The sequence below is a fragment of the Leptodactylus fuscus genome, chromosome 5 (genome assembly GCF_031893055.1).
Source record: "Leptodactylus fuscus isolate aLepFus1 chromosome 5, aLepFus1.hap2, whole genome shotgun sequence".
Lineage (NCBI taxonomy): Eukaryota > Metazoa > Chordata > Amphibia > Anura > Leptodactylidae > Leptodactylus > Leptodactylus fuscus.
Genome location: NC_134269.1, coordinates 83,186,894 through 83,207,370, shown reverse-complemented (window position 1 = coordinate 83,207,370; position 20,477 = coordinate 83,186,894). Strand labels below are relative to the sequence as shown.

At 41.9% G+C, this 20,477-nt stretch overlaps 1 protein-coding gene across 2 annotated transcripts in view; it reads left to right on the top strand.

Annotated features, from left to right (window-relative positions):
* THSD4 (thrombospondin type 1 domain containing 4) overlaps positions 1 to 20,477 on the top strand; it is a 539,554-nt gene that overhangs the window by 467,288 nt on the left and 51,789 nt on the right. For both annotated transcript variants that reach the window (XM_075273577.1, XM_075273578.1), the window contains one exon: positions 13,065 to 13,269. In XM_075273577.1, coding sequence (XP_075129678.1) covers positions 13,065 to 13,269 — 205 coding nt within the window. The remainder of the gene's footprint in view (positions 1 to 13,064; positions 13,270 to 20,477) is intronic.

Genomic DNA, 20,477 nt, shown 5'->3' with positions numbered 1-20,477 from the left:
TGATCCTCACTAGAGATGAGCGAACACTAAAATGTTCGAGGTTCGAAATTCGATTCGAACAGCCGCTCAATGTTCGTGTGTTCGAACGGGTTTCGAACCCCATTATAGTCTATGGGGAACAGATACTCGTTAAGGGGGAAACCCAAATCCGTGTCTGGAGGGTCACCAAGTCCACTATGACACCCCAGGAAATGATGCCAACACCTCTGGAATGACACTGGGACAGCAGGGGAAGCATGTCTGGGGGCATCTAACACACCAAAGACCCTCTATTACCCCAACATCACAGCCTAACAACTACACACTTTACACACTCAATACCACCTCTCTGACAGTAGGAAAACACCTTGAAACATGTATATTTGGCACTTGCAGTGAGGAGAGCTTGTCACCAGCAGTGAATTTGGCCCTTGTAGTAAGTTGAGGTTGGCACCAACATTTGTTTTGAAAATCAGGGTGGATTGAGCCTCTAACCAGCAGAGTTTGGGCAAATTCATGGTGGAGGGAGCCTCTAAACACCCCAGTTTGGGCAAATTCATGGTGGAGGGAGCCTCTAAAAACCCCAGTTTGGACCAATTCATGGTGGAGGGAGCCTCTAACCAGCCCAGTTTGGGCAAATTCATGGTGGAGGGAGCCTCTAACCAGCCCAGTTTGGACCAATTAATGGTGGAGGGAGCCTCTAACCAGCCCAGTTTGGACCAATTAATGGTGGAGGGAGCCTCTAACCAGCCCAGTTTGGACCAATTAATGGTGGAGGGAGCCTCTAACCAGCCCAGTTTGGACCAATTCATGGTGGAGGGAGCCTCTAACCACCCCAGTTTGGACCAATTCATGGTGGAGGGAGCCTCTAAACAGCCAAGTTTGGACCAATTCATGGTGGAGGGAGCCTCTAAAAACCCCAGTTTGGACCAATTCATGGTGGAGGGAGCCTCTAACCAGCCCAGTTTGGGCAAATTCATGGTGGAGGGAGCCTCTAAACAGCCCAGTTTGGGCAAATTCATGGTGGAGGGAGCCTCTAACCAGCCCAGTTTGGACCAATTAATGGTGGAGGGAGCCGCTAAACAGCCCAGTTTGGGCAAATTCATGGTGGAGGGAGCCTCTAAACAGCCCAGTTTGGACCAATTCATGGTGGAGGGAGCCTCTAAAAAACCCAGTTTGGACCAATTCATGGTGGAGGGAGCCTCTAAACAGCCCAGTTTGGGCAAATTCATGGTGGAGGGAGCCTCTAAACAGCCCAGTTTGGGCAAATTCATGGTGGAGGGAGCCTCTAACCAGCCCAGTTTGGACCAATTAATGGTGGAGGGAGCCTCTAAACAGCCAAGTTTTGGGAAATTCATGGTGGAGGGAGCCTCTAACCAGCCCAGTTTGGACCAATTAATGGTGGAGGGAGCCTCTAAACAGCCAAGTTTTGGGAAATTCATGGTGGAGGGAGCCTCTAACCAGCCCAGTTTGGACCAATTAATGGTGGAGGGAGCCTCTAAACAGCCCAGTTTGGGCAAATTCATGGTGGAGGGAGCCTCTAACCAGCCCAGTTTGGACCAATTAATGGTGGAGGGAGCCTCTAAACAGCCAAGTTTTGGGAAATTCATGGTGGAGGGAGCCTCTAACCAGCCCACCGTCACCCAGTCGCACACTCCGCTCCGGATTAGGCCCAAATGAATGGGCTTAGTCGAGAGGAAGTGTCTTCAGGCGGATGTCGCGAGGCGACTCCACCTGAAAGAATGAGCATCTCCCTCTTTTTCTGGGAGCCAGAACAATCGGCTCCCGGAAAAAAGAACTGACCAGCTCCCATTGATTTCAATGGGAGCCGTCTTTTGGTCAGGATTTTGAGGCGGATACAGCCCAAAATCCTGACCAAAAACACCCGTATGAACTTACCCTAATAGTGATCCTCACTAGAGATGAGCGAACACTAAAATGTTCGAGGTTCGAAATTCGATTCGAACAGCCGCTCAATGTTCGTGTGTTCGAACGGGTTTCGAACCCCATTATAGTCTATGGGGAACAGATACTCGTTAAGGGGGAAACCCAAATCCGTGTCTGGAGGGTCACCAAGTCCACTATGACACCCCAGGAAATGATGCCAACACCTCTGGAATGACACTGGGACAGCAGGGGAAGCATGTCTGGGGGCATCTAACACACCAAAGACCCTCTATTACCCCAACATCACAGCCTAACAACTACACACTTTACACACTCAATACCACCTCTCTGACAGTAGGAAAACACCTTGAAACATGTATATTTGGCACTTGCAGTGAGGAGAGCTTGTCACCAGCAGTGAATTTGGCCCTTGTAGTAAGTTGAGGTTGGCACCAACATTTGTTTTGAAAATCAGGGTGGATTGAGCCTCTAACCAGCAGAGTTTGGGCAAATTCATGGTGGAGGGAGCCTCTAAACACCCCAGTTTGGGCAAATTCATGGTGGAGGGAGCCTCTAAAAACCCCAGTTTGGACCAATTCATGGTGGAGGGAGCCTCTAACCAGCCCAGTTTGGGCAAATTCATGGTGGAGGGAGCCTCTAACCAGCCCAGTTTGGACCAATTAATGGTGGAGGGAGCCTCTAACCAGCCCAGTTTGGACCAATTAATGGTGGAGGGAGCCTCTAACCAGCCCAGTTTGGACCAATTAATGGTGAAGGGAGCCTCTAACCAGCCCAGTTTGGACCAATTAATGGTGGAGGGAGCCTCTAACCACCCCAGTTTGGACCAATTCATGGTGGAGGGAGCCTCTAAACAGCCAAGTTTGGACCAATTCATGGTGGAGGGAGCCTCTAAAAACCCCAGTTTGGACCAATTCATGGTGGAGGGAGCCTCTAACCAGCCCAGTTTGGGCAAATTCATGGTGGAGGGAGCCTCTAAACAGCCCAGTTTGGGCAAATTCATGGTGGAGGGAGCCTCTAACCAGCCCAGTTTGGACCAATTAATGGTGGAGGGAGCCGCTAAACAGCCCAGTTTGGGCAAATTCATGGTGGAGGGAGCCTCTAAACAGCCCAGTTTGGACCAATTCATGGTGGAGGGAGCCTCTAAAAAACCCAGTTTGGACCAATTCATGGTGGAGGGAGCCTCTAAACAGCCCAGTTTGGGCAAATTCATGGTGGAGGGAGCCTCTAAACAGCCCAGTTTGGGCAAATTCATGGTGGAGGGAGCCTCTAACCAGCCCAGTTTGGACCAATTAATGGTGGAGGGAGCCTCTAAACAGCCAAGTTTTGGGAAATTCATGGTGGAGGGAGCCTCTAACCAGCCCAGTTTGGACCAATTAATGGTGGAGGGAGCCTCTAAACAGCCAAGTTTTGGGAAATTCATGGTGGAGGGAGCCTCTAACCAGCCCAGTTTGGACCAATTCATGGTGGAGGGAGCCTCTAAACAGCCCAGTTTGGGCAAATTCATGGTGGAGGGAGCCTCTAAAAAACCCAGTTTGGAGAGGCTCCCTCCACCATTAATTGGTCCAAACTGGGCTGGTTAGAGGCTCCCTCCACCATTAATTGGTCCAAACTGGGCTGGTTAGAGGCTCCCTCCACCATTAATTGGTCCAAACTGGGCTGGTTAGAGGCTCCCTCCACCATTAATTGGTCCAAACTGGGCTGGTTAGAGGCTCCCTCCACCATGAATTTGCCCAAACTGGGCTGGTTAGAGGCTCCCTCCACCATGAATTGGTCCAAACTGGGGTTTTTAGAGGCTCTCTCCACCATGAATTTGCCCAAACTGGGGTGTTTAGAGGCTCCCTCCACCATGAATTTGCCCAAACTCTGCTGGTTAGAGGCTCAATCCACCCTGATTTTCAAAACAAATGTTGGTGCCAACCTCAACTTACTACAAGGGCCAAATTCACTGCTGGTGACAAGCTCTCCTCACTGCAAGTGCCAAATACACATGTTTCAAGGTGTTTTCCTACTGTCAGAGAGGTGGTATTGAGTGTGTAAAGTGTGTAGTTGTTAGGCTGTGATGTTGGGGTAATAGAGGGTCTTTGGTGTGTTAGATGCCCCCAGACATGCTTCCCCTGCTGTCCCAGTGTCATTCCAGAGGTGTTGGCATCATTTCCTGGGGTGTCATAGTGGACTTGGTGACCCTCCAGACACGGATTTGGGTTTCCCCCTTAACGAGTATCTGTTCCCCATAGACTATAATGGGGTTCGAAACCCGTTCGAACACACGAACATTGAGCGGCTGTTCGAATCGAATTTCGAACCTCGAACATTTTAGTGTTCGCTCATCTCTAGTGAGGATCACTATTAGGGTAAGTTCATACGGGTGTTTTTGGTCAGGATTTTGGGCTGTATCCGCCTCAAAATCCTGACCAAAAGACGGCTCCCATTGAAATCAATGGGAGCTGGTCAGTTCTTTTTTCCGGGAGCCGTTTGTTCTGGCTCCCAGAAAAAGAGGGAGATGCTCATTCTTTCAGGTGGAGTCGCCTCGCGACATCCGCCTGAAGACACTTCCTCTCGACTAAGCCCATTCATTTGGGCCTAATCCGGAGCGGAGTGTGCGACTGGGTGACGGTGCCTCCGCCTCAGGTTCTGGACCAAAAAACCCTGTGTGAACTTACCCTTATGGAAGTTCAGGATAGAAATTAACTTCTATTCTCATTACCCAGAATTTATTAATTACATTTTGCATGTTAAATACTGTGGTTTGTTACAATAAGACAAGACGCTCTCATCACGGTACATTCCTGAATTGCAGACGACATGTATCTTTGGGTGGATATATTTTATATCTGGTCAAGCCCTTTATTCTGCCATGCAGCTCTCCGACTGAGTAATGAGGAATGAAAAGTTCCTTCCAGCTGTTCTGCTTCATAGTTTAGGTCAATGCAGGTCTTGTTGGTTTGTCAAAACATATATCAGAGAATATCAGATTTCCAGACAGCACAAATTACTTCACCACATTCAGCACTTTGTGAAAGATATATCTTTTCTATTGCTACAAGGTTTACAATGCACAATACCTGTCAAACTCAGTGCGAGCACAGCTCCATGTGTCTTCATTGAGAATAAAGTATAACAGACATGCCTTTTTAGCTTCCCTCATAACAATGTAAGATTTTAGACTAAAGTTTGGTTTTGAAGAACTTTTCCTAATCATCAATATCTCTGAATATATACAAAAATCTATATACTGCACAATGAATGGTTATCCAAATTTGCAAATAAACATAAAATATATGTAGGGGTGTAACTACCAAAGACTAGGCCCCATAGCAAACTTTTCACTTGGGTCTCCCTCCCCATGGCATAACACCCCCTTTTCTGTCCCCCCTCCACAGTATAACACCCCAATTATACACACTATAATTTCTTAAAGTGGCTTTTACCCAGTATAATGTCCCATAGTGTTTTCTCCACACAGTATAATGTCCCATAGTGGCTGCTGCACACAGTATAATGTCCCAAAGCAGCCCCTCCACAGAGTATAATGTCTCATAGTGGCCCCTGAATACAGTATAATGTCCCATAGCCGCTCCTCAACACAGTATAATCTCTTATAGCGGACCATCCACACAATATAATGTCCCATAGTGGCTGCTGCACACAGTATAATGTCCCAAAGCGGCCCCTCCACAGAGTATAATGTCTCATAGTGGCCCCTAAATACAGTATAATGTCCCATAGCCGCTCCTCAACACAGTATAATCAGTAAGATCACTCCGCACAGAGAACTAATGATTATGAATGTCCTCCTCCTTTCTTCTCTGTTCCTAAGCTGCTATGGACTCCTAGTATATATCTTTCTCAGCATATGTGTGTCTACTACTTCTGTAATATTTACTGTGTATTACCATGTATCTGTATTACTATGCAGCTGAAACATACTGAAATTTCCCCACTGTGGGACTATTAAAGGATTATCTTATCTTATCTTATCTTATCTTATCTTATCGTAGACCATCCACACAGTATTATCTCCCATGGTGGCCCGTCCACACAGTGTAATAATATCACTATTTGTTGGAGGTGGATGTGAGCAGGAATGGGGATCAGTAAGTAACTAGGGCCTGTTACCTGCTGGGGTACTCCGCCATTTGTTGGTTACAGGAGGGCTTCTTAAAGAGGTGAGCTTTTGGAGAGTTTTCAGGGTACTTCAGATTATATCTCTCTGTCCTACCTTTAGACAAAGCGTATGACTATTTCCAAGCAGTATTACCAACAAATATTACCAGTCATGTTGCAGCTATCAGATCCTATATCTCTATATTGTCTTTATGGTACACACATTTTTTTTAACTAAATTTATTTTTTACCTTAATGCAAATTTATAGTAGATTTTAGTCCACATTTGCAACAGAATTCATCCTATGCATTTTATTAAAATCTCCACTGCAAGTCAACATCCTTTAGATTTCCTCTGAATACAGAAAATCCATATGTAATGTGACAGCTAGTCCATTGTGATTCACTAGACCCAGATGTATTCTTAGGTCTGTTCTTTTTCAGCTAGAATAAAATAGAAGGCCACACAAGGGAATTTATATGTCTAGAAGAAACTTTTCTAAAACATTGACTATTTTCTCTGCTATATTTTCGCTTATATTGTACTTCTTTAAGATTACACAACTCCAATTGCGCTCTGCAGGGGTATTGTACAACTCTAGCCCTTGTCTTTTAATTTAACAATTTGAAATTACTCTGTGTGTAAAGGCCATAAGAATGACTACACTTGCCATGGCAATGCTAATAGTCATGTGATCCCAAAGATGGCTGCCAAGAGGCTCTCTATTTATACATGGACTCTTGGGGTGACATCTGCACCCTTTCTTTGTTTTTCCTGGCACATAAAGAGTTGGCTTGAAATTATATTTTTTCGTTCTTTAAACATTCCAGGTCAAACGTAGAAATAGGGAGCAGGGAGCAATAAGTTTTCTTGCTAATCACTTTGTCTCGATGGTGCTAGAAGAAATTACATTAGGTCAGTGCAATGTCCCACCTGTACTCCATCCATCACGTTTTTTGCTATATTTCTACTTAATCCTTCACACTGTTCTTCCCATTTGAGGATTACTATTTTGAGTGTTTTTGACATTGTTGGATAACTCTTTCAAGCCCTATTGCATGACCCATATTTATTGAATATTGATTGACTTTATATGGAATATTGTATTCCTATCGGGGAAAAATGGAAGCAGATGTTCTAAGCTTGGCAGCCATTACACTCTATGCTATATAAAACTGAGATCTGTGTGATACTTCTTCCTACACATTCTTTTGCGTTATTGCTGGGAGACATTTTGCATGACCACATCTAATTATTAAAGTACCTTTTATGTTGACGTGGAACATATGTGATATATTACACTTGGGGCATTGTTCTTCTTTGTGACACTCTTTGATGAAATATACAAATCTTTACAGGTTTTAACTCTTGCTTATTTTAAGTGTAAGTCTTGCTTTTTGTATCACTGTTCTAACTTATATTATCCTTGAGCGACCTCCTCCAGCTGTTTTGGACTTTTATATTTCCCCATTTTACTAGCTGTTTGTGATTCTTTCAGATCTAAAGGCTCCAATAACTTTACAAAAACAAACTAGGATAGATTAAAAGCCCAAAGAAGACAGATTAGTAAATGTTTGTGGAAATCTATACAAACAATGAAATGCCTGTTTATCTTTTATATGTGAGCTGAGCATATATGTAAATTTACATATCTAATCCATATTACTCCATACTCCCTGTGCCAGAATATGATTCTTCGAAATTGAGGTATATTATATAACTATTACCCCTGACATATTAGAATAACATGAATTTTTGGCAGATCAGGTATGAAATCAAAGGCATACAGAAGTACAATAGAGCTCTACTAGTTAGTACTGTATTAGCCCCTTCCAGACATCCACAATGATAGTACTGCAGATACCAGGTTTTTAAATATGGTGGCCACTCAGAAGTTGAGCAGACGCCATAACTGCTGGGTCTCCACTGTAAAGATCCAGTGGTAATGCCTGCAATAAGAATCCTAAATACGTAGAAGATTGTTGGAGGCAGGAAGAGGTTAAAGGGAATGTCCCACAATTGGTATAGGTGATATGTTTGATTGCTTGGACTCATCACTAGCTACAATGTGAATGGAGCAGCAGCACATTCGTTTGACTGCCTCTTCACATGCTGGGGACGATTTCGCTGACCCGTACACTGAACACAGTCATATTAAGGAGGCCTTAGGGTGCCTGCACACAATGTAACTTGGCACTGATTCTTGCACGATAACTCATGTAAGGATCAGCACTGCAAAACAGAATCCCATTGACTTCAATGGATTCCGTTTAGCGCGCGTAACACATTGAAACCAATGGGTTAAAAAGCCTCCCATTGATTTCAATGTGTTACCCGTGCTGAACGGAACCCATTGAAGTCAATGGGATTCTGTTTTGCAGCGCTGATCCTTACACGAGTTACCGTGCAAGAATCATTGCTGTGTTACATCGTGTGTATGCACCCTTAGTCATTTTTTCTGAAGGATGAGTTGGCTGACATGTGACCTTAGGTAAAAAATTGATCAAGAACTTCCCAGAAGCTGAGCATCACATTATAAAATACAATTTTAGTGTTGTATAATGGTAGACATGTATAGAAGCAAATACAGATAGATAGATAGATAGATACAATAGATAATAGATAGATGGATAGATAGGGATAGATAGGAGATAGATAGAAAAGAGATAGGTAGAGCGATAGATAGGAGAATGATAGATAGATAGATAGATAGATAGATAGATAGATAGATAGATAGATGGAAGTAGACAATAGATAACAGATGATTGATAGATAGGAGAAAGATAGAGATAGATAGATAGATAGATAGATAGATAGATAGATAGAGACAATAGATAATAGATAGATAGAAAAATAGATAGGAGATAGATAGTTATACATACTTACACACATACCCATCTACTCACACACATACAGTCATATACAACATGCACACACCTATCTACACACATACAGGACTCACACTGTATACACATAAAGTAAACACATATACACACACACACACATATATATATATATATATATTTTTTTTTTTTTATGTAGATTGTGAGCCCCACATAGAGCTCACAATGTACATTTTCCCCTATCAGTATGTCTTTTTTGGAATATGGGATGGAAATCCATGCAAACACGGGGAGAACATACAAACTCCTTGCAGATGGTTTTTTTGCCCTTGGCGGGATTTGAACACCAGGACTCCAGCGCTGCAAGGCTGCAGTGCTAACCACTGAGCCACCCTGTGGCCCCCACATATACACATATTTTACCCAAGAATATATACTTACCTTTGGCTGAATTGCTGGGTGCACAGGACATGGAGGAAACCCCCGTGCAGTTCTGCCTGGCAGTGGAGTAAGCTGTGACATCGCAAGAGACTTCTCCCCTCACACTTTGATGCTGAGGGGGAGGGGCGGCACAGCAAGCTGATGTGTGTAGGGAAACTCTTACAAACAGCGATCGGCAGCCCCTGCAAATGGCAGTGATTTATCTGCTGCCGATCTAGTCTTGATGGAAGAGAAAGTATGGGGTCCCTGAGGATGTTTGTGCCCTGAGGATGTTTGCCCCCCCCTCTTCCTATAACGAAGACCTTGGATAGATGCCGAATTTCAAAAGGACCTTTGATGACATCAACACTGACATCATCAAAGGTCCTTTAACTTTAATACTATTTAGGTAAAAAAAAATAAAAAATCCTGTGGCTGCCGCCCGCTCCCAAACCGCTGCCTCACGTCGCCTCATTAGAGGTGCGGCCCTGACTGAGGCGATCGCTTGTTTAGTACCAAAGTCAGTGAATTATTTGTTTGGCTTTATAATGTTGTAATGTTCCGTTTTATAAATAATGAGAAATAAAAAAAAAAAAAAAAATGTGTAATGAAATTGATATATGGTATAAAGCCCTTACATAATATACCTGCTTTTCCTGTTCCAAACTAACATGCAAAGCATTGTCTGCTTATGTTAATGTATACAAATATCCATGTACATTGAGTTCTCTATGCAGAATAAGTCAAGCCATATGTTTTGTTTTTTTTCTACATGTTTATGGAACAATAAATGTTAAGCAGACCATTTTTTGAATATAGAATATCTCACTGTATGCCTGAATAAGCAGCTGGAATTGGTATTTTAAGTCTGATCATTAAATTTTATTTATGGCAAACTGTTAACTGGAGACTGGTAGTAGATTGAAAAAAAGATGTATAGAGCAGTAGCTTGAGAGTCTAGGTCCCTAAAGGGGAATAGTTTTCTTTAACGCTATATGCATTTGTTTATATCTAAATATATGGTAAGGATAGATAGGCAGACATTGGAATACTATTCCAGGCGTTGCTATGTCTGAAGTTCCTGCACTAGTTAGTCTAATATGGCTTAAAGGGGATTTCCAGTACTTTAACATTGACAGACTTTCTTTAGGATAGAACATCAGCATCACATTGGGGGGATTCAACCCTCAAACTAACCAGCTATTTCAATGGGCTGTGACACTGGGGCCATATTGAGCTTGTTGTATACCAGACATAATGTCATACATCTTGTAGCAACTATGTGTGGTACTGTAGCTTACATACCCCCATAATAGGCCAGCAATATTATAGACCCATAAAATCCCTTTAATACTGGCTGAACTGAGCAGTTTTCTGTTCTGACTAGGCAAGAATTAAACACATTCTAAATTCTTAATGTAAGATATTGCCACCGCTGTTAGTAAAGAAGAGAAGGTATCGAGAGCGTTTTAGAGATCCTTATAGATTCTAGGACAAATTGAAATAGCTTAGGCACATGTCTTACACGAAGGGACATAACCCCCAGGCGTATACCATTATAAAAGAAAGTACTCTCTGTTGCGACTCACCTGCTACGTGGTAGGTTTGTACAAACACTTAAATCCAAATTTATATTTTATATGGATATATATATATATATATATATATATATATATTATATATATATATATATATATTTGTGATAGTGTTCACCAAATAGTATAATGCTAGCTACTTAGGGGCTACCTGTTTATTCTAAAATTCATATGACAATACCATGCCCCTTGGACCTGATATGAGCTGCAGTTATTGATGCAGGCATACTGCTGTCAAATATATGTAGCTCCAAGGTCTTTCCCTGTTATATGTTGTATGTATGGTGGGTATGGATGGATCTAGTCATGTTAAGAAGGGTGTTTGGAATAATTAATATTTGGATATTTATCTAAACATCTCCAATGAGTTATTAAATAGGGGGCTAGTGGGTTGTATCATTCTCAGACTATATATTTTTTGTGTTGTTGAATCCTTTATTTATTCCTGCTTTCTTATCCTGACTTCCTAAAGTGTATCCTTTTCACAAGTTATTAGGCGCATTTACTTTAACAAATACCTGGATGATTCTTACGAGAAGAATCACTGGTGTTATTTGGAACAATAGTCACATTCATTCACAGGATGCCAGCTGGTGAAGATGCCATTCTTAATCTTCTAATCTCAACCATTTTCTGTTCTTGCCAATTATGTCATTGTAAATGCAAAGGAATTACTTGTCTTTAGTTCAGCATATACCATTAATGCTAAATTAATTAAATAGGGTATCACATTATTCTCTGAAGTCTGTCTGTAGAGTTGTATAATGGATTATGTTTACAAAATGAAGAACCGATGTAATACCTTGTTCTTTGTTGTTCTGGTTAAAAAAAATAAATAAATAACAACAAGTTAGTATTCATATATCACACAAATATTTCAGAGGAAAAATTGCCAGTTCTCAATAATGCGAAAAATGTTGCCATTAAGGAGCTGCCCTTTATCACCTATAGCTGTATAATTGGCCCTATTGAATCTTGTTCTGAGTTATTCCAAGATTGGAAAATTCTAGATAGATATTTTTTCATTGGAGGGTCCTTGCACTTATTTTTTGAACAGGGCTAAACAACACCCCACCCTTTCTGCCATGGATGCTGTGAAGAGAGAGGTGGTTATAGATGTGCAACTCCCTCCACTCATCTCTCTACACTCACAGCTACAGGTAGGGGTCTTCCAACAGGCCTCCTTATTCATAAGCATGTGCATTCTACCAGATTCCTAGACCACCTAGCTATTCTTATATAACTTTCTTGTAGCTTCAGGAGCAAAACGATCCAAACATGTCAGGGCTCATTGTCTGGTTAAAAGGACAAGGAGGTAGTAGGAAATTGAATTCACACTTTGATGCCCTTATAGTACTGTAAGTTGAATTTACTCCTGCAGCAATAGTAATTCCACTGATGAGATTACATTAGACAATTGTTACTTAAGAAAGAGTTTCAGAATATATTATTATATGCAGTTTTTGATACAGCCTATTAAAATTCCTACCAGATTTCCTAGAAGCATGAGTAAAGCTGGATGCACAGAAATTCCTAGTACTGGAATACTGATACTTGGAAAGTAATTTCTAAGTTGATGCAGTGACCCAGGGCAATATACAGTTTTTTTTCTTCTCAGTGATAGCTCATTTTGTAAAATTCAAGGTTTAACGGTGTTGAGAACTTATTGTCTTTTATTCCTATGGCCTCTTTATTTATTTCTTGATGTCCTGAACTTCTCTTGCTTCTAGACCCATGAAGAATATAAAACAGAGTCATTTTTAGCAACAGTGGAACTTTCTTTGTTTTGTTTTTTTTTAAGAGTAACCCTTTCTTTATAATCCATGAACTATTGTGTTCTACTGTTTCTGAGGATCAACTTGTTGAATTCAGTGCATTGTCTAAACCATAGTATGTCAATAGAGCATCCTGGGAGATTACTATACATGATGTTTTATATTAAATACTGAATTCTTGAAGAGACTGCAACTATCAAAGCACAAAATCTTATTAATAAATCACAGTTATAATAAAAACAATTTGAAATATATTGTGTCTACCTATAGTATGTTTTGTTGTAGTCTTGATGAATAGTTCCTGCAAGGATTAGGATGTCACACGATCACTTTTATTTCCATGAGCATCCATTTTCCCTCAGATATTATGATATTTGCTGGTTAAAAATTCATGTAAAGTCCCTTTTGTCTGACCCTATGTATATTTTTTCTTTCATAGATTATAGGCTGCGATGACTATTTGGGATCAGACAAAGTGGTGGACAAGTGTGGAGTTTGTGGAGGAGATAACACGGCTTGTAAGGTTGTATCCGGTGTCTTCAAGCATGTACTAACTAAAATTGGCTACCATAAAATTGTGGAAATTCCAGAAGGTGCAACAAAAATCAATGTTACAGAAATGACTAAAAGCAACAACTACTTGGGTAAGTTATATTCCATTTTTGTTTGAATATCTTGCCTGCTGTTACATAAATAGTGACAGCAGAGTGTCTCCCTCATACACAACGCCAGTATGGTGCTGGCACTTTTTGCTGCTAATATTTTGAGCCATGTATTTATTTTTCTATGTTGTCACGCACGGGCCATCCTAGAATGTGATGTGAGTGTGGCTGTCAGGGGTCATTCACTCCACTCATTCAGTTTTGCACGCATCCTTCACTCAGGCTTCCAGAACCTCTGTGAACTTTCTTCGAAAAGTGCAGCTGGAAAAACCATAATGCGTTGTCACTGCATTTTTCCCCGCAGTGCGTTTTTGCTGCAGGCCGCTACATGTGGCTTAGCCTTAAGTATTTTTTATTATTTCTGCTTCCATTATACCTGTGGGGAAAACACCTGTGTTTCTGTAAGTGTAATTGACATGCTGCGATTTCCAAAGCTGCAACGGTTTTGGAAATCGCATTATTTCTGTTGCATGTATTTTTATGCAATGTGATGATGAGATTCTCTAGAATTCTATCCACTTTGCAGTGACTGTAAAATGCTGCATTTTTTTGCCGTGGCCTATCCGCAGCAGCCACACCATGGTATTTATGCCTTGTGAGGCTCTGCCCTAAAAGAGATAAAGACGGCTTCCAGGAGCATGGAAGATCTTCTGTAGTGAAACGGAAACACCTAGCTCTTATAGGTGGCTTGACAGATGTGACATCAGCTCTAACGTCCTGTAGGCTCTTACGGGTAGGGTTTAACCACACCTCCCTGCCAGGGTGCCCCCCCCCCCCTCCTCTTTCTCTCTAAGGTAGGGAATGAAAAATTTGTCCTTATTTGGGAAAGAAGAATCATTTTCCGTACCATGGAGAACTGTGTATCTCTGCTGGCACTGGAGGTCAGCCCAGAGCACTATTTCCCCTTACCATTCTGTGTCTGCTTGATCAGATGTTGTAAAATCATAAAAACTAGAGATGAGCGAACATTAAAGTGTCCGAGGTTCAAAATCCGATTCGAACAGCCGCACACTGTTCGACTGTTCGAACGGATTTCGAACCCCATTATAGTCTATGGGGGGAAATGCTTATTTCAGGGGTAGGCAACATTCGATAAAATCTTACTTACCAAGTCCACAAGTGACGGTCGGGCTGGATTCTGCTTGAAGTCTTCTCCCGGTGCAGCGTTCCCGCATCCTCTTCCGGTGGAATTCACTCTGCCTAGGCATCCGGCCTAGGCAGAGTGAATTCCACCCGGAAGAAGACGCGGGGACAAAGCGCGGAGAAGACTTCGGAAAGGTAAGAGAAGAACCAGCGTTGATTAGCAGAATGTATAGCATTCTGCCAATCAATGCTGGTTCTGCATCGAACATTAAACTTCGAACAGCTAGTAGTGTTCGATTGAGTACGAGTATCTCGAATACCGTAATATTCGATCGAACACCTACTCGATTGAACACTACTCGCTCATCTCTAGTAAAAACCATTTGCTTGTACACTCATAGAAAAGCCATTTTCCCTCTGACTCTCTCCACCTTGAATATAAATACACCACAGATGTAGATTGATAACACAAACATAACACAACATTCAGTAAGGATACATAAATGACTAATATGATTAGGTAATGGTGCATAACTTCTGTCATGACATATATTTATAAGGATAGGGGGTCCAGTTTTTCTGATGTACAGCATCTTATCCAATACCTTTACTTGTCAGTAAAATTAAATCTAAAATACTCACTGCCTGTCGCTACCATTGGGAAATGCTCACGACATAGTCAGTAGGAACAATGTAACTAAATATGTAGCAACCTCCACTATTGTCATTTGTCATTCCACCTTAAAATCAGCTCCAAATTCTGTCCAGAATCTGCTTCCCATTGTTTTTAAAGGGAGGTAGTGACAGACACGTCCCTTTTTAGGATGCTAATGAAACACCCTGTTCGATCTGCTGTGTATTCTGTGACTGATTCCCGCTCACACTCATTAGGTCTATTGTATCTGAGGCTAATCAGTGAGCAAGACCGCTGCAAATTCCTCTCCAATTTGCTGTGTGAACCTACCCTTACTGGGGAACTTCTGTGTCCTAGCAGGAGTCCTGGATCTCTCCTCTCACTATTTACAGGATTTATTTCACCGTTAACTAAAGATATTTTACTGTGAGTTATTTTTCATTTTAACTTTCTATCTACAAAGATAACTTTTCATTTTACCTTCAGATATACCTCCAGATGTATCCCATTGATTTTATAGATTAATGTGGATCATAATTTTGACTATTTATTGCTCAAAGCTAAACTGAGTGTATGAAATATTTAGTTTCCATTACAGACTAGGGTGGCATATACCCTTACAATATGCACTTCATTAAAATGCTGTACCAGACTTTGTCATATGATGATTGAGATAGAAAAAAGAGAATACAATAAAAATGTGTTATATTGGAAGAACTTCTTATTGCTAGTGCTTTTTTCACAGATAGAAAAGACATTCTGATACCTGTATGAGCAGATCAGAAAACTTCGACATGACAGTGGTTAGGTGATGAATACTGCAGCCAAGATAAGAGAAGGCTGTATAAGATAGAACTCTGTAAGAACTCAGATGACAGAGGCAATGCGGCAGAACATTAGATAGCTTGTAAAAATGGACGAGAACAAAAATAGCAATACTGTTTTATTTTTTAAAGGAACACGTGGATAGCCTGAGTCTCGATCACATTCAGACATCCTAGAATGAGGCAACCTAAGATAATATCAGTAACTTAGAGGAATTGAAGATGTAGATCACGGAACACAGATATTATCAGTTCATTTTTCTAACCAATAATACAAACTTAGCAATGACACTAAAACGCACAAATACTTATACATTTTATAGACCAATAATGATATTACAAAACAAATCTGGACATAAAATTGTTTTTTTTTTTGTAAATCTTATTTTATTTGGTTTTTTACAACTTTTACATATACAAGAGAATAAGCATTATCACAGACTGAAATGGGATACATTACATTTTCCAAAAAAATAAGAAAAAACAAGCATTTTGACTGGATTAAGGGTGGAAAACACCCGAATATGACATATGAATGAGTCCAAGAATGTGAGAAATTGGGGGGCCATACAGTGGCTCAGTGGTTAGCACCGCAGCCTTGCAGTGCTGGAGACCTGGTGTTCAAATCCCGCCAAGGGCAAAAAACCATCTGCAAGGAGCTTGTATGTTCTCCCTGTGTTTGCATGGATTTCCATCCCATATTCCAAAGACATACTGATAAGGATAAAAAAGTACATTGTGACATCTATGTGGGGCTCACAATCCACATAAAAAAAAAAGACTGTGATAAATTGAACAGTTAGGAAAGTAAATGAACCCGAAGTAGTAATATTTGAGTAGTTTGTTCTTGAGTTGTAGAGAATCATATGTGAGGTTCAAGGTTGTAAACGAGATTTTCTAGTTAGACATAAAATTGTGGTACTTACGCTTTGCTGTCTGTGAAAAAAATGAGAAAGCAAGACACTGAAGAAAATGGACATTTTTTCTAACATTCGTAGAAACGTATCTGTCAAACAAATAGCTACAAGATAAGTGAATGTTCTCTTACATATACTGTATATGTATGGACATTGGTGCCAAATCTAAATATTTTTTGTATTGGATGTAACACGAATAGATTTATGGAATTGCCTCTACTGGAATAAAATTACAAACATTTTTATACCGGGGGTCGAGGATTGCACAAATCCAGTAGTCGTTGCTCTCCAGGATTTTGACAATGCGTTTGTCAGTTGAAAAGCACTCCAACATGTATTCAGCTATGTGTGCCACAGTGTTACTTGACATGACTTGGATGCCCCCAGCGGAATGGTCACTCTCCATTTCCTCCTCTTCCTCCTTCATTTCTACCCAACCGCGCTGCGACAATGGGATGCAATGAACTTCCCCACTAGCCTCCTGTGTGACAATGAGATCTACCACTTCGTCATCCTCCTCCCTCAATATACACTGTGAAGTGGACAGGAGTGTGCCCTGACTATCCTGCTGGGATGGTTCTGCTCCTATGCCCGACTCCTCAGTGTCCAATGCGTTATCCCTGATGGCGATGAGGGATTGCTGCAGCATTTCCAGCTGGTAGCTGGGGTCGATGTGATGGCGGAGGTGGAGGAGGAGGAGGGTGGTGGTTCAAAGCCCCTGCCAGGAATGTTGGGCAGGAAAATGAGGTGGACCCCCCCAGATTGTGACCCGGACCCAGCCTCAACTACATTCAACCAGTGTGCCGTCAGGGAAATGTAGCGTCCCTGTCCGCATGCACTTGTCCACTTGGACCTTTGTGAAAATCGTGGAACTTAGGGCCCGCCTGATGTTGCTTGACACGTGCTGGTGCAAGGCGGGGACGACACAGCGGGAAAAGTAGTGGCGACTAGGGATGGCATAGCGAGGTGCCACACTTGCCATCAGGTCACAGAATGCCTGAGTTTCCACAAGCCGTAACGGCAACATCTTCTGGGCCAGGAGTTTGGAGATGTGCGCGTTTAAGGCTTGTGCCTTGGGGTGGGTAGCGCTGTATTTTTGCCTGCGCTCAAAACTCTGGGAGATGGTGGTTTGCTGTGAGGAGGCACATGATGGTACAGAAGAAGGAGCTGAGGTAGGAAAAGAGGAAGATGAGGGAGAAGTCTCCAAAGTGGTGGAGGCAGATGTGGAGGTTTCCTGGCTGCTGGTCTGGACTGCAGCGCCAGCACTGGCAACAGTGGGAGAGGCAGTGGCGGCAACGCCGGACGACGATTGTCCTGCATTTGCTCTTTGCCACTGAGCCCAGTGCTTACCTTCCAAATGACGGCGCATGCCAGTGGTTGTACGGTTGCTCTTTTCAGAGCCCCTACTCAGTTTCGAGTTGCAGAGTGTGCAAACTGCTGTATATTTGTCCGCCGCACATACATTAAAAAAAAATCCACACCACCGAAGACCGTGGCCTCGATGTGGGAGTTTTTCTAGGCTGGCTACAAGAGGGAACATTTTGGGCCCTGCTGGCTGTGGCCTGGCTTCGGTGGAACAGCTGTCCTCTGCCTCTGGACATGCCTCTACCTCTTGTCACCCTCTTTGATGCTGCACTTCTCTCCACATCTACACTGCTCTCCCCGCTTGACATCCGCCCTGTCCAGGTCGGATCAGTGTCCTCGTCGTCCACCACCTCCTCTTCCAATTCCTCTGATGGCTCCTCCTCCTCTTGCACACCACACATGGAAACAGGCTGCCCTGATGACAACTGTGTCTCGTCATCGTCGTCACTGAGGGTCGATTGCTGGTCAACAACAACAGGAGATAACGGATGCTCCAGTGTTAGTGCATCAGGGCACAGCAACTCATCTGTTACCTCTGGTGATTCAGGATGTGGTGGGACAGAGAGAGGGACAGTGAATGGACCTGAAAACAGCTCCTGGGAGGTGGGAAAGGTGGGATTAGGTTGCTGGGAAGATTGGGCATGTTGTGAGCAAGGAGGACCAGACTGTTGGGTAGGAGGAGGAGTTGAGGTAGAGGCTGACTGGCTGGTGGAGAATGTGCTGGAATCATTGTCCGCCAGCCATTGTAACACCTCTTCCTGGTGCTCGGGCCTGGTTAGGGTTGTACTCTGCACCCTACTTAATGTGGCCATCAAGCCGGAGACTGTAGGGAAGCGCAATGTTTGCTGCCGCAAAGCAGTAGGCACAGTAGACTCTGTTGGTTAAGCGCAACCTTGCTCCACATCTGCATTTCCACGACCCCGCCCCCTTGCACTAGCCTTACGCATTTTTGGATGTATACTAATGCCCCTTTTTTTTTTTTTTTTACTGCGTATGTCGCGTGGTATTCGATTGGGAACGAATACCTCGAATGGCTTGATATTCAATTGAATACCTATTCGATCGAACAGTGTTCACTCATCTCTAATATAGAATTGTTTATGGTGTGAGCATAATTTATATGCATTGCAGGCATGTTATAACACAGTGGTAATCCAGGCATATGTGAAATTAACATGGCTGTACACTAATATGATTTTTCATTATAAAATGTTATGCTGTAAGCTGTATATAAGGAGAAATTCTTTTGGAGTAGAAGTTAGGTAAAAGCATAGCTTACATCACCTGTGTTTATATTTGACATCCATAACAACTGAGCCTTTTATTGTATTTCCAGTCATACATTTAATTATTGAATAACGCAGACTGTAATATGTTGCATGTGTTTGCCCAGACACAATATACACAATCTTTACTGCTAGCTATAGAGTTGCACTTAAAAAAAAATCAGATAAAGCTGAACTTCTGCAATTGGTTAAACTGCTGCAGTATAATTGCAAAGAGTGCAGCATAAAAGCAAGTTTTGTGTGGATCCGTTTTGGTGTGAATCCACGGTACAATGGAAAAATCCAGTAATCCCTGTGACTCTTAGGCTAAGGCCCCACGCTGTGGAAAAGCAGCTTTTTTTTGTTGCATATTTTGTTACGATTTTTAAGCCAAAGTCAGGAGTGGATTGAGCAGACAGGAGAAGTATAAGAAATTCCTAGATATTTCCCATTACTTTTATAATCACTGCTAGGTTTGGCTCAATAACATGCAGCAAAATCCGCAGCGAAAAAAACAAACAAAACACACCACTTCTGCAATGTGGAGCCTTAGCATGAATGATCCATGCTCATCGGGGTTAGACTAGACTGTGCCACTAAAATATTTCAAAAACTGCCAATTTTGTGTTGATGTAGAGATTACACCAAGAATAGTGTGATCAATGAAAAACATTAAGCAAAAGGGGATTCTATGGATGTAAAGAACTTCTTGATGAAGGGGTTCAGAGGAGGGCGTCAAAAATAGTTGTGATGAACAGGTGGTGCACAGTCAAGCAAAAAGCAGCCAAATATAATGCTGCTGCTGTAACTCACAACTTCTAATTATTAATATTGTTTATTTATATAGCACCATTAATTCCATGGTGCTGTACATTATTATATTAATTCCATGGTGCTTTACATTATTATATTAATTCCATGGTGATGTACATTATTATATTAATTCCATGGTGATGTACATTATTATATTAATTCCATGGTGTTGTACATTATTATATTCCATGGTGTTGTACATTATTATATTAATTTAATGGTGTTGTACACTAGCATATTAATTCCATGATGCTGTACACTAGCATATTAATTCCATGATGCTGTACAT